The sequence below is a fragment of the Pezoporus occidentalis genome, unplaced genomic scaffold (assembly GCF_034315485.1).
Source record: "Pezoporus occidentalis ecotype Australia unplaced genomic scaffold, CSIRO_AGI_Poc_V1 ctg12, whole genome shotgun sequence".
Lineage (NCBI taxonomy): Eukaryota > Metazoa > Chordata > Aves > Psittaciformes > Psittacidae > Pezoporus > Pezoporus occidentalis.
Genome location: NW_026912994.1, coordinates 7611495 through 7626792, shown reverse-complemented (window position 1 = coordinate 7626792; position 15298 = coordinate 7611495). Strand labels below are relative to the sequence as shown.

Genomic DNA, 15298 nt, shown 5'->3' with positions numbered 1-15298 from the left:
TTGGGATGACGCTGCTTAAAAATCAAAGGACTGATACTCAGCTCTTGAATTCTGGCCACTGGCATAACCCACTCTACTTTGCTCCTGGTTGTAGAAGCCTGGCTCAAAAACAAAACACTGAGGAGAACTGAGGGCAAAGCAGATGGGAACTGCCAAGTTCACACAATGCTGGCTCCCGGATGAGGGGAAGGTGCAGAACTTTTACACTGTAGCTACAAAAAGCCATGATGGGAACCAGACTGCAGATTTAACATCAGGCTGAACCAGACAAAAACCCACAGGGATTTGCTCTCAAATGACTTACTGGTGACCTGAAAAAACATAAAAATAAAAATACAGGGACACAAATGTGGATGGAATTTCTGGTTTTCTGGTTTATGTTCCAACAGCGTCTCTTGCTCACGCAGGTATTTCCAGAGCAAGGGGATGTTTTTTCTCTTCCCCTGCCCTCTTATTTTTTACATTTATATCAAGAAAGAAGTTTTGCCTTCCTTGTAACTGACAAACTCTGCAAGATGAGACACTTGGCAGAAGACCTTTCTCAGCTCTCATCTGTAGGACACACTGAATCTTGAACAAAAGCTGTTTTTCCCACAACTGTCTCAAAGGAAAACAAAGATGAAGAGTTTCATCCAGTGATTAAACTCATCCTTCACATGCTCTAGCTGTGGTGTGCCATGTTGTTGTAACTCTCCCTGATCTTCAGTCTTCCAAAAAATAGAAAATCCTACAGGAAAAAGAAGAGATGAGATCTGGTACTTCACACTAAGGGGATGGAGAATTCCATTTCTGAAAATTCGTCTCACAATCTTTGCCTTCAAGTGACTTGTGTTTCAGTTCACAGAATAGTTGAGGCTGGAAGGGACCACTGGAGGTCATCTAGTCCAACCTCCCTGTTCAAGCAGGGTCTCCTTGAGCACATTATTCCGGATTGTGTCCAAATGGCTCCTGAATATCTCCAGAGCAGGAGACTCCACAACTTCTGTGGACAATCTATTCCAATTCTCAGTCACCCTCACAGTAAAGTTCTTCCTCATGTTCAGGCAGAACTTCCTGTGCTTTAGTTTATGCCTGTTTCCTCCTACCCTATCACCTGGCACCACCAAGAGGAGCCTGGTCCCATCCTCTTGACACCTACCTTTCAGATACTTACATACATTGATCAGATTCCCCCTGAGCCTTCTCTTTGCCAAACAGGCCCAGCTCCCTCAGCATTTGCTCCTAAGAGAGATGCACCAGACCCCGAGTCATTCTAGTAGCCCTTCCCTGACTTGTTTTATGAGCTCCATGTCTCCATTGTACTGGGGAGCCTGGAACTGGACACAGTATTCCAGGTGAGGCCTCACCAAGGCTGAGTAGAGACTCCTTGACTTGCTGGCCACACTCTTCCTAATGCAGCCTATTGGCCTTCTTGGCCACGGGGGCACACTGCTAGCTCATGGACAACTTGCTGTCCACCAGACACCCAGGATCCCCAGGTCCCTCTATGCAGAGCTACCTTCCAGCAGATCAGCCCTCAGCCTGTACTGATGCAAGGGGTGACTCCTCCACAGGTGCAGAACCCTGCACTTGTCTGTTGAATTTCAACAGGTTCCTCTCTGCCCATCTCTCCAGCCTGTCTAGATCCTTCTGAATGACAGGGCAGCACTCTGGGGTACCATCTGCTCCTCCCAGTTTTGTAGCGTCAGCAAACTTGCTGAGGGTACTCTCTATCCCTTAATCCAAGAATAAGTTAAACAAAACCCATGGCAGGGGGTTTGGAACTAGATGATCTTAAGGTCCTGTCCAACCCAAACTATTCTATGATTCTAATACTGGACCCAGTACTGACCCTCAGGGGACACCACTAGCTACAGTCTCCCACTAGACTCTGTGCCACTGATCATAACCCTAAGACCTGGGCTGCCATCTACTAAGACTCGTCTTGCCATCTACTCATCCAGCCTGCACTTCCTGAGCTTGCCTATGAAGACTTTATGAGAAACAGACAATGTCAAAAGCCTTTATGAAGTCCAAGTAGATTTTTACAGATTTTTACCAAATCTAATCTGCTTCCAATGTAGCTGAACTGAAAAAACAAAACAAACCCCCAAATCAAATAAAAATTCTCACCTTTCTGCATTATGACAATGAAGCATTTACTAAAAATAAATGTATCCCAGAGGACAACTGTTTTAAGAAGCCTCCACAGATATTATTATCCTAGGAGAGGATCGAAATGCATAAGGTATTTCATAAATTAACATTAAACGTCAATTAAATTTCAACAGATTAACATTTCAAAGTTAGGTCAAAAATAGAAAGGTTTGAGAACTGGGAAGAAAGGAAGAAAATAAAGAAGGGTCAGCAATGAATAAAAAAAAGCTCAGTATTGCAACAATTTGGAACTTTCATCTAATAAACTACTGATTTAGAAATACAGGTGTTTAGGCCAACTTCATATTCCTTATCACTGACATCACAAAACACAAACACTTGTCCATGATGCAAAGCCAGTGCATCTCTCAACACTATGTATCAGTTCCAAAAATGGTAGAGACCTTACCCTCTAGATAATAAATCAACGCCTCAATAATAGTAATGAAAAAACACATATCACAAAAGCACACAGTGGCCCTTCTCAGCTCACCACATCCAAATACAAGCAGCCATCAAGGATACAAGCATAGTCCCACAAGACAGTAATAGATCCCTTGAAAAGAGACTTGCATCAGGAAAAAAATGGGTTTGGAAGTATGGGGAGGTTCATTCTATCTAGGAGACAGTCTTGTTTTCAACTCCTGCCTACCTCAGAAAAACTGATTTCCCAGTGATCTTTTTCACTTGAGAAATAAGAAATAAAGAACAAGCTTTGACAAATGAGCCAGAAAAACAGACTGGGAGCCCACGCAAACTAGCAGGCTCCGCGTTCTTGGAAAAAAAAAAAGCCTTTCCTCTAACTGTCTTAGATGTAAGCCATCTCACTCAGCTGACAACAAAAAGAGCTCACGTTTAAAGAGGTTGACTAAATATTCCCTCCTTAGAGATCATTGTTTACTGTCCTCATTTTTCTGCCATGTGATCATGTCATTCAATTTTCTCACTGCCCAGTCTCTTCCCGAAAGCATTTGGCAGTTGTGACCTGAGCTTTGGATGGAAAAACACAGCAACCCTTTACACATCACGGAGCAAGAAAACACAAGCCCTGGGTTGGGTTGGTTGTTTTTTTGTGTGTTTTGTTTTCTTTTTTAATCTGTGCACAGGTCACCTTCAACCAAAAGCAGTCCTTTAAATACAAAAACCCACATACAACTTTGTTATCAAAAGCCAAGTCACAAAAGCAGACTGGTGCCTGTTACCAGGGAGGAGCTCAAAGAGAAAGTGAAGAATACCCCATGGCATCAAAATGAGCAGGACAACCATGCAACACTTCATGCAGGTCACCAGTGAACATGGATGAGAACCAGATAACACTTTGAGAACAGAGACCAGGTAGGGTGGTACAACTTTGGACACACCTCAGTTACACAGAGAGACTGCTTACCCTCAGTTTTAGTGGTAGTACCATCTTTAGGCAAATTTAGAAAAAAAAAAAACAAGGAAAGGGTTAATAAGGAAAATTAGTAACATCAACAGAAGTGGGCACTATGTATTAGCTACAGAAATATGAAAAAAAAAAAGATAACACAAAGAAATGAGAGAAGTTTGAGCAGCTTGATGTTTCTGAAGAAGATGCTTCCAGGTTTTCCCTCCTGCAGTAATTAGTCTTTGCCAAACTTCATTTTCGTTGTTTGCCTCTCCACTTCTCTCATGGGTACACACAAGTGAAAAGCGTCCCTACTAGCTCAAAGAGAAAGCAGGCTCCTCAGAAGTACCATATTTGCTTCAGTTAAAAATAATGCTGCTTTTCTCCTACAGTCTCTTTTAAGACCAAGACTAATGCTGTATTCAGTCCCCAGCTTCAAGGACCAAGCCAACATTAGTATATACTTCCCACCCTTTTCCATTCTTCTTCGTAAGATTGTTCAAAAGCAGTTTTGCCACTGGAGCCAGTACACAGCACTGACTGAAAAAGTTGCATCTGTAAGCTCAAAAGCATGCTATTATTGATCAACTTCATGTTCTGTATTACATTTTTACTGCAATGTATCTAAATCTTGAACCAAGAATGAATAATTTAAGTCAGAATAAGAATTCAACTGCTGAACCAAATGCAACCAACATATTTAAGCCAAGGTAAAACATTTTAGATATGAAAGAAACCTGTCCACAAAAGGAATCTATAGAAACCACCCCTATGTAATTCATCAAGCATATTTTATCAGACTAAAGATCAAATGCCCTACATTAAGGAGAAGACACTTCTCAACTCAGTGAAGACAATCTACACAGCTTAAATCAAGATCACCGATTTCTGATTTTTCTCCCTCTTGTAAAAGTAAATCAATGAAAACAGCTCTGTTGAGCTGATCATAACCAAGTTGAAGCTCTGCAAGTATGGTGTCTATCACCGCCTTGCATTTCCTCCTCCATGCTTCCTTCAATGGCATCTCAAAGAGAGAAAGATCAAACGCAAAATTTGTTGTAAGAAACCCTGAGGCACCTGAAAGTGATATGCAATGCTCTGACAGAATAATGTGACATGTGGCTATAGGCCAGAAAGAGTCAGCATAAGAAACAGATACCCTGCATAATGAAATTAGAAGGCAGATGACTTCTTCTTTGTTTTTACATCTCTCTTTTGTAAAATAGAAAGCAGTCAAACTCAACTAAGATGTACTATTCAAAAGATAAAACAGTTAATAGAAAACCAGGTTCAGGAAAGGAGGGAAGGAAGATAAGGAAAAGAGACAGAGGGACATGTCAAAAGGAACTGAGCAGTCCTCAACGTCTCAGAATCATAGTAAGATCTGCTTTTCCCCAGAAGAAATGAGAAGGAAGGAAGGATGAGACACAGACTATTATACAATTCAAAACCTAAGAAGTTGCTTCAAGTCAGTTCTGTTGCAAATTTTTTCCTTAATCCCAAAGGGCAAGAGATCACACACTGATCCTACAGAGCTGGTAACTATCTCAGGGATACGTTCTTCTAGTTAAGAGTTCAATATTCAAATAAAACTATGAGGCACTTTCTACTAGCAAAGAAAGCTAACTGCAAGAGTAGAACACGTAGATTTACCTAGTGATGCGTATGAGCCTGGGGGCAAGGCTGCAGCAGAACTGAAGGGGGTGGATGATCCAGAAGACGTCACTTTTGACTTGGCACTAGCTGCTGCATTCACATCGACGTCACTGCGGGATCGCTGCAGAGATCCTGGTGTTGACACAGATTTTGTACTTACTGTAGATGCTGCAGATGGGAGTGGGAGATCCAGAATAAAGAAGATTAATTTTTTTATCTGTGTGCTTCAAAGAGCCTGGCAAGCAGTTTAATGTACCATTTTTAATGTTCCCTGCTGGTACTGAAATACCTAAGAATGCTTTATCAGGGCAATGTAGGCCTCCCCACACTGCCTGCAAAGATATTTCAATGCTAACCTGATGCTACCTCTAAGAACTTTATCAGCCACTAGCCTAAATGCTGAGATCAAAAAGGCTGCCAGGCCAGTAATAAAGAAATTTCTAACAGAACCTAGATGTGAAAGTTCAGTGACAGTACCCATCACCAGCTTGGGAGTTGCTGGCCAAAACAGACCTGCAAGTCCTTCAGTCCAGGTCCTACTAATTTCCTTTCCAACACCTCATCTTCTCCTGAGGACTGCTGTTCCCATCATTTGCAGATGCTTACCTTCTTAAGCATGAAGCTTGATTATTCAGCTGTAAGCAAACATGCATTTGTATGCACAATCAAGTAGGTAACACAACAATAACTCCTTGAATCAAAGGTCTCAGAGTGTACTGCATACACAAGCCAGCCAGAACCCGATCTTAGTCTGGTGTAGAAGGCAGGTTATCTTTTACCAAGAAAGTTTTGTCTATTATATTTTGTATTAAAATTTATTACTTATTGTATGTATTTACTTAGAACAGGAAAGCTGCACAGAAATATTCCATCCAACAATAAGAACAGATTAGCGAAAAGACTGAATTTAACACTGTAGGACTTGTGTGCAGATGATGCCTCCAGAAAACGCTGAAAGCACAGAGAATAAATGACAGTACATTGAAAAGCTGAACAGATTATTAGACTATGTATGTTTTAGCATCAGCGGTGGTTTATTGCACAGCTAAACGTATCTTGGCTGCAGTTTCCAAGGCTTTTTAGCCTTCCTTTCAGGTGCAAGCAAAAACGGTTATCCTAACTTTCAAAAGCATTATATCAGCAGCTGATGCACAGAATGTGGTGTACAACCCAAAATTAATTAAAAATTTCACATACTTAGTTGCCATTTTGAGAAGTAAGCAGTGATCAAAGTTGCTCTTTGCACATCATAGTGTCTGAAATTCTCATTCTAATTCATCACATTTCATCAGCAACACTGAACATGGTTTTCAGCTCCTGTTCTCACCTCTGGATGTAGTACTTCCAGTAGGACTTCTTTTGGCAGACAAAGGACGGCTAGAAGATAAATAAATATTTATTAAAACAAAACCAGTATTTCACAGTCATCAGTAACTGTGTTATTTATTTACTCAGTAAACACACTGAGCTGATAGGAAGTTATTTATATACTGGAATAGACTAACAAAATTTATTGTTTAAGAGTAAATATGATACCACCATGAAATTATTTACAAAAGCACTAAGAACAGAATTAGTATGCACATTATTTGACTAAGAGAAGATTTTAAGAACACTGTCTGTATATTTTAAAAGTTACATCAATAAGTGATAGATGTTTTTCATATAGGTCTTATACTTAAATTGCAGACATTGGAGTCCCAAGTTGACTGTATCTCTAAGGCGAGCTAAAATACATACATTCAATAGAAGCATTACACAGAATTGCAGTTACAACTCTAGTTTAGTTTAAGTCTTATTTTTTTTCTCTCTCTCTTATGTGGAAAGAGGCAGATTTACACCTCAAGGATTGATGCTAAACACAAATTTTTAATCCAAGCATTGTTTTAAGTGCACCTGGAATTATTTACAGAATCAATATACTGATTTATTATTTTTTTAAGCCAATAATAGGTTTTGCTGGCTTTTGATTTTAATGCAATGTTAGCTAAAAGAAAAAAAAAATAAAAATCTGGAGTAACAAGTGTTGAGGCCAAATGATAACCAGATGAGACATAGCAATGTGATAGCTCCCTCCAATTCAATGGAGCTATCCATAGTTGTTTAAATTCAGAGGTAATAACACCAAAAGACTTACTTGAGACTCTCCTGGGAGCTGGAGGAAGAGCGATCTGACTGTGGCAAGGACACGATGCTGTCAGAGTTCTTCAAATGTGACTGCAGAGCCTTCTGGTAGGAAGACTCCAAGGTGTGATACAAATGCTCTGCCTCTCGGCTGAAGTGACTGTGGAAACCCCAATAACACCTGGAAACAAGGCACAATACAGTGAGTATTTCCCTGTCATGTTTTAGGGGGCAGCAGAACACGGGCAGAGTCAGAACCCTTTTCACTACTGCCATTATTGGCTCCTTATACTAGTCATTTTAACCATCTACCGCCCCTACGACACACTTAGTATCACTTTCTTTGACCCATTCTAACAGGCACACAGAAGACAAACCACATGAAAACAGGAAGAGAGGAATGCACCATTAGGTGTGTTGTAAAAACACAAGTACCCAATAAACCTTTATTACAGAAGCAACTCTCATCCCTTCGGCTATCATACATGTGAGATGGTAGACCTACTAGACTAATACTAGTTTGGGATGGATGCTCAATAGCTACTTCAAAAACATGCCAAAAGTGGAACACACATACATGGGCCTGATTCAGGAAAACACCAGTGGGTGTTGTTTGCTTCCTTAAGTTTAACAAACAGCTCTCCCACAATTTTGCAGAGACAAATCTGTACTGAGTTGAGGCTATTGAGTGCCTTTTTGGGAAAAAACAACAAGGAAAAGGAAAGAGATGTTCCTATAGACTTCCAATCAGTGTCATGCTGAAAATAAAAGAGCATTTTAAAATGAGGGAAGAATTCTTCTCTGGTCCAAAACTCCTGGCTCATGGTTAAACACCATTCATTCTCATCATAAAGGAGACGAAGACTCTCAGCACTTTTCAGGGGGCAATTAATGGGCAGTTTAAGAGTAAGACTGTTAAATGAATCAAGAATTGTCCTCAGTGCCTCACGAATCACATGCATTCTGATATCACTAGAAGGCAACAAATTTCTGTCTTACAATCACCCACACTGCTAATTAAGAAACATGTGAAGAGAGAAATAAGCAAGTTTTCTGAAGTCTCATGCCATTCCCCTAGTGGTCTGTTCAGCTTAACTAGTCACCTGCTGTGAAGTCTCAGTGCCTACTGTATTTTTCAGTGATGGACACATTATCTTTCAAAAGGGTTTTAAACAGTCCTGCTGTGAAACACCTCTGCTTATAATACAGCGTTTAGATTGATAAAATCTCTTGTTCATTGATTTAATGTTTCACAGCATTCTCTTTCTTAAGAAAAAAAATTTCTGTAGCTTTCTGTCCAGGAGAGCATGATCCTAGTATATCAGCATACTAATATAAGCGCAATCACATAATGGAAATTTAAGAGATATTATTATTGCAGTGTAATAAAATATTTCCTTAATTTAAGATACCAGTTAGGAATGTACTAGGACAAGGGCTCTAATTTCAAGAGTAGCAAATAACAATAGAATAGAATATTTCAGCTGGAAGTGACCTAGAACAATCATCTAGTTCAGCTGCCTGACCAACTCAGGACTGACCAAAAGTTAAAGCATGCTGTTAAGGGCATCCAAATGGCTCTTACACACTGACAGGCCTGGGGCATCAACCGCCTCTCCATGAAGCTTGCTCCAGGGTTTAAGCTTGTTAAAGAAATGCTTCAAAATATCCAGTGTAAAAGCTCCCCGGCACAGCTTTGAACTATTCCCTCTCATCCTACCACTGGATACTAGAGTCAAGATCAGCACCTCCCTCTTCCACCTTTCATCCTCAGGAAGCTGTAGAGAGCCTCCTTTTCTCCAAACTAGAGAAGCCAAAAGTCCTTAGCTGCTCCTCACAGGACACTGCTTCCAGCCTTTTCACCAGCCTTGTTGCCCTCCTCTGGACACAATTCAAGGACTTCCACATCCTTCTTCAATTGTGGGGCCCAGAACTGCACATAGTATTAAAGATAAAGCCACACCAATGCTGAATACAGATGGATAATTGCGTCTCTTGACTGGCTGGTTATGCTGTGTTTAATATACCCAAGGATGCAGTTTGCCCTCTTGATTGCCAGGGCACACTGCAATCAGCACTGGACTGTCAACCAGCACCCCCAGATTCCTTTTTGCAGGGCTACTCTCCAACCACTCCTCTTCCAGTTTATACTTGTGCCAAGCATCACTTCATCCTAGGTCTTGCACACAGGTCAAAAAGAGAAAAAATATCAGAAATAATAATATTTTTGTACTAAACAGGAGCAATCTCAGTTAACTGCAAGCAGCTCAAATGTCAAAAAGACAGATAAGGTTACAAGTTCTCTATTCTAGACTCTTAGTTACACGCTCAGACATAAAATGGCAATAAAACATTACAAGAACAAAGTGAAACCAGTGAAACATTATTAGAAGATGCAATACATATATAACACAGCTCCATGTGATCAACCTCATATGACAACTCCTGCTGAAGTACGCAGTCTCATTGAAGTACACACTCCCACTGAAGCCAAGGCAAAGTTGGCATCAACTGCCAGGAGAGAATCTAACTTGTCTGGACTTCAATCTCCAACATGCAATAACACTGACAACACAACAGGGGCAAAGAAGGGGAGGAAGACAAGACACCAACAACAGCATCCACTTACTTTCTTGCCTCTATCCTGGCTTCAGAGTCTGCATCATGAATTCCCTTCTTTATTGTTTCAGCTAACACTGATATGTGTCTGAAATAAGGAAAACATTATCCAGCAGTACAAAAAGATGCACCATATAAACAAATGAGTAATTTGATTTTGCCTTGGTTGTGAACAGCAGTTCATCACATCTACCCATTTCCTTTGGAGCCTTTGTTTATTTACTTGGTCTTACAAACCAGTTTTCTCTCACCCACACTGCTGACTAGGAAAACTCAAGCAGCATTCTTCAGAGGTCAGTCTTTAGTTAGCCACAGAAACTGCCTGGGTGCAAAACCACTCTTTTAAACATTCAATAGTCTTGTGCATTCTAGGGCTAAGGAAATTGTGTCCCAGTCTCTTTTCCCCCAATTACTTTAATTTTTCATTAGTCTGAAGTACTGTAGGAGCCTCAGAACCTCCCAACAGATGTGCTGTAGCCTTCACTTCATCATCTCACTTTAGGGTGAAAGGCGAAAAAAAAAACAACAAAAAAAAAAACCAAAACAAACCAAACAAACAAACAAAAAAACCACACACATAAAAAAAATAATCTGTTGAGTTGAGAGATTCACTCAGCCAGGTTTTACAAAGCTGGCATAGGAGATAGACTCATTGAACTCTGACTGCCAGAACAAATACTGTGTGTGCACATATGTACATGCTTTTTTGTGGCAAAAAATCTCTACAAAACCTACCTGATATAATCTCACCTCCTAGATTATCCTTTCTCCAGAATTAACCCCCAGACATATGCAAGAAATCATTAACCCATTTGTTTTCAGAGCTTACCTTTCTAGGGAGTGTGTTTGCCACTCCTGCAACAGCAAATCTAAAAATTCAAAACAGCGCCTGAGAGAAGAAAGAGAAGAAATGCTGAGCTCTCAGAGTTAACAGAGACACACTGACTGCCATGCCTGCCTTTGAACAACAGCTGTTTTTTGTTACGAAGTTTTTTAGGACATTAGAATTTGGTAATGACCCTGATAACAAACATCAAATGCCACCAATAGAGTCTGAAATAGTAACTGGAGTCAGCTCAACTCTGGATAGAGGGATTCATAGAACACAATCCAGAAAACCTCTTTTTTCATTAAATGGGATACAGGCCCAAAATATTCATGCTTTCTATGCTTCGTCCCTGTTAAGACTTCACACAGAAACTTCACATTTAGCTTCATGTGGAGACAGATCTTTTCATATTTAATCTCCCTTCCTCATTTCAGGAAACAAAAGCAGAAGTCCACTGTTATTTCTTCAAGGTTTGTGACCAAATTCAGCAATCACAAAGCATTTTTTGGCTAAGTGGAAGAGAACTAGCTAATCTACATGGACTGGGCAAGAGTCTCACAGTGAGGGAGTGGACTGAAATACACTCAGATTTTAAGTGCAGAGGAGACCATTAACACATCCAGTTCAAATTCAGATGATGCCATCACAGAACACTACTTCTACTGACTGGCTCAAAGAAAACATTTAACTGTAACTGCTAGTAATAGAGAACAGGGACATGTCTATAAAAAAGCCAAAATAATACAACGTTATAATGACAAAGTTCAGTTTAAATTAAAAAAATAAAAATATCTGTGGAAAAATGACTTCTCTGCAGTACTGAGACTTATACAAGACAGCTGACTTTGAATTTGATCCCAATTCATGGGGGAGAGCGAGATGTATGCTTCAGGTGTGCATATCAACCCTTTTCATGAATAAAAACAAATACATAAATGTTACCAGAAAGTACATGTGAACCTATTTACCAGTAAAACAAAAGTAAATTCAAACTTAAGGCTTACCTTCTAACTGCAACAGACTTGGAGGTACAATTACTGGTTATGATGGGTATTAATCGAGGGATGTGTGTATGCTAGAACAAAAAGCAACCAGGGAAAAAACTTTACACAACAGTTCCATGGAACAAAAATCTATCTCTTTCAGTGACCTGACCCAGCATGCAGATACTGTTCAATTCTTAAAAAAGGAACTGCTAAGTAAAGGAACACTTAAGATACAGGAAGATATTTTGATTATTTGTCAAATACCTTCAATATTTTATTTTTTTGTATGATGACAGGCTGCAGTGAATCAAGGAGCTGAAGTCACACAGTAGGATCTAAACTGTCAGTGGTGACAACTTGAAAGCTATCAGGCTATCTACAGCTTCCCCAATGAATCATTAAACAGAAGTTACTTCTGTGACCTAATGGTTTCAGGAAACATGCAGTGTCTGTGAGGAGTTTTAGAGCATAATTAAGAGGATGAGTGTGTCCTGCAAGGCAGGTTTAAAGCCCATTCAAAGAAAAAAGTTTGCTCAGCTCTTAGGGGGATGCAAATATCATACTCTGCAAAGAAATATTCTTCATACTATTATGGCAGGGTTTAACTATCATCATCTACACAAAGCTGCATGACATCTGAGACAGCCAAACCCAGCACAAGCAGATAAGTAGATTAGGCACTTATTCTAATTTTTATTGCATCAACATTCATATTTCCTCAAACTCCACAGTATTTGGAAATAACATTGTTCTTTTTTGATGTATACTTACTCGAATGATTAATCTAACTGCTACAACACCAGAAGTGGCCATGACTTTGGCACTATTCGGAATTAGATTAAAAATTGTTGGCATGATGGCTTCTGCCCCATGGTCAAACTTGTTTCCCAAAACTGATGATAAATGTCTGAAAAACAGAATGAAGTCATGCTGGTAAGTCATGCTGAGGATTAAGTGAGTTCTACAGAAATCTGACATAAGCACATCTGACATCTCAGTCTTCATAACGGTCATCTCCTCTCCAACTCTGAAGGGGAGAACACACCACGTCTGAAAAAAAAGTTTCTTCACTTTCCCTTCAAATGTCTATACTATACCCATCTGAACTCTGAGAAACAGTAAGTTCAGCATAAAATAATGTAACTAGCACGGCTAAAAGTTTATTATCAAATGGGATCATGCTGAAAGAATGTATTTTTCTCAACTTGTTTATATTACAGTTCCTCTGAATCTGCCTATTTTGCTTAAGGATACATAAATTTAAAAAAAAAAACTGTAAAAAACACTGTGGCACCCTTCTTCTTGAAGCATTTCACAAAGGATAAACTATCAAACCTAAGCAGCTCAGCCCAAGACAGAACAAAACAGGCATTTTCAACCTTATTGTTCAGTCCTTCCCTACTCAGTGCATGAACGCCTGGCTTGCTCATTCTTTCAGCATGCTTCAACTCAGCATCATTTAAAACTCAGGAACAAAGTTTGACAGAACTACAATTAGTGGCCTACATGGATGCGGTATTAAACAGCTGTAGCAAAAGCATGTTCTACCTATAACCATGTAGACTAGCTCCCCACGTTACATCCTAAATGTGTTTTAACCAGTGCCTGTTCCTTTTTGATACATCACAGTTCAAGTGTATTTAGAAAGTAAACTCACCCCAACGTGATACAAGCCTCTCGTACTACTTGAGACCGCAGGTCTTTAGCAGATAATTTAAATGCTCCGTCCAGAAGTCTTAAGTGTTGGAAGAAGTTATCATATTCTGCAGCTCCAGCCAAAAGTAAGGAGCGTATCTTTTTCAACTGTTAGCACCATAAAAGAAAGCAGTGACTTTTAATGAGCAATAAATACAAGATCAGTTATGTTCAGGGCTGATACTTGGTTTCCAGGATCCTTGTACAATTGTTTTTAAAGTCCAAGCAATTCTATTATTTCAGATCTTATATTCAACTCATAGGTTAAGGTACAAAGTATGATAATGTAAACAACCAGCTATTACAGAAATCCATAACTGTCGTATATAGCTGCTCAAACTGATAGTTAATAACCCAACCATTACTTTTTAAGCCAAAATATATCTTAAAGGTTCTCCTCTACTTCCCTTAGAAACCAACTATTTACAGCAGCTTCTAAAGCTTAGGTCCTCTTACAGTTGACTATTGTATTAAAAAGATTACTAGACTTAAAGGGCATGGTTCATATTCAGATTTGAGTAATACTGACATATCTAGAAGATGCTCACTGACTTCATTAAATTTATTATCTGATTGTATTAGAAGTGGAACCCTGACCCCATCAAAATGGGAAATTTTCTAGTAATATTACAGGGACCACCATATCATCCTATACACATTCTTCTGGACACCTTCACAGGCCCTCATGTATGTTGATGCATCTGTACAGTGCCTCCATTTAAGCTCACTGTTACAAAGAACAAAAAAAAAAAAAAAGACAAAATAAAACAACCTGAAGTAAGCTGAATCAGCACAATTTGCCACTCAGATCCGTAATACAGAATTTGACAGACATGTCAAAGTTGTTACACCAGTGATGAAAGTTTTTGGTGTAGACAAGATCACGCATCTATATATATCATGACAACAGAGCTCACCTCAGTAAATAAAACACAGTCTTGGCATGCATACAACAGATCTGATTTTCCACTTCCACATTTCCCACAGTCATATTTATTTATTCAAAACTTAAGTGTGTAAATTCTTTCTGAATTATTTTACACCTTCTTTTGCAAAAGTATAAATTATCTCTCTATAAGCAAAGTGATTTTCTGCCTCATCAGGAAGTTTAAAGATAGTCTAAATATAACTTCTGACATTCTGACATAGCAAATTTATAGTTCTACATTTGGATTTGCTGTCTGACTTCCACTTCAACCTGATCCTATCTCAACAGATTCTCATATACCAAAACAGCATTTTCCTTCATATATATAAGGTTTAAATCCAGTCTCATAAGGAAACATTTACCCCAAGCGTGGGGTAACATTAACAGATGTTCACCACTTAAACTATGTTCTAGACATACTCTGGTTTTCCCAGTACCCTCTTCACAGAATTAAGCTCAGTGCAGAAAAATCTTATATTAATAGAGTTCACACATGAAGTTCACTACTTACTGCAGAAACTCTCTGTTCCCAGTCATGCTTATCATCTGATAGTATCTCTCTTATTTTGTTTATGGATTCCTCAAGATCACGGCTGGAATAAATCTGCAAATTTAAATACAGAGTAGCACCATAATGCAAGATTCACTCCAAAAAAATCAGATCACTTCACAACTACGTTCTTAGGCCTTTTGTGCCTCCCTGCTTAAGTATCATGTGCTAACCTTGCAATCAAAAATTACTAAATGACAAGATGATTAAAGGATCGTATTTTATTATTTCACCATATTTCCACAATTTTAAACAGCATTCCTGCAGCTACTAGTGGCTGTGTTAGTAAAGACCTACAGAAGATCACGAGTGGATACATGTGCTGTTCAGCTGTCCCCCATAAATAAAGTTCTGGTGAAAGAGAGGAGATACGTGACATGGCTCTGCTAAATCCATTGCCTTCAGT

At 39.2% G+C, this 15298-nt stretch overlaps 1 protein-coding gene across 4 annotated transcripts in view; it reads right to left on the bottom strand.

Annotated features, from left to right (window-relative positions):
- Positions 1 to 15298, bottom strand: part of CLASP1 (cytoplasmic linker associated protein 1) — a 177375-nt gene that overhangs the window by 79628 nt on the left and 82449 nt on the right. For 3 of the 4 annotated variants that reach the window (XM_062607122.1, XM_062607123.1, XM_062607124.1), the window contains exons 11-19: positions 14854 to 14946; positions 13377 to 13522; positions 12491 to 12626; positions 11738 to 11808; positions 10734 to 10793; positions 9915 to 9992; positions 7299 to 7466; positions 6489 to 6538; positions 5159 to 5329 (exon numbers count right to left, since the gene is read on the bottom strand). In XM_062607122.1, coding sequence (XP_062463106.1) covers positions 5159 to 5329; positions 6489 to 6538; positions 7299 to 7466; positions 9915 to 9992; positions 10734 to 10793; positions 11738 to 11808; positions 12491 to 12626; positions 13377 to 13522; positions 14854 to 14946 — 973 coding nt within the window. Of the gene's footprint in view, positions 1 to 634; positions 728 to 3523; positions 3548 to 5158; positions 5330 to 6488; positions 6539 to 7298; positions 7467 to 9914; positions 9993 to 10733; positions 10794 to 11737; positions 11809 to 12490; positions 12627 to 13376; positions 13523 to 14853; positions 14947 to 15298 lie in introns of all 4 variants that reach the window. The other variant, XM_062607121.1, reaches the window with a different exon arrangement.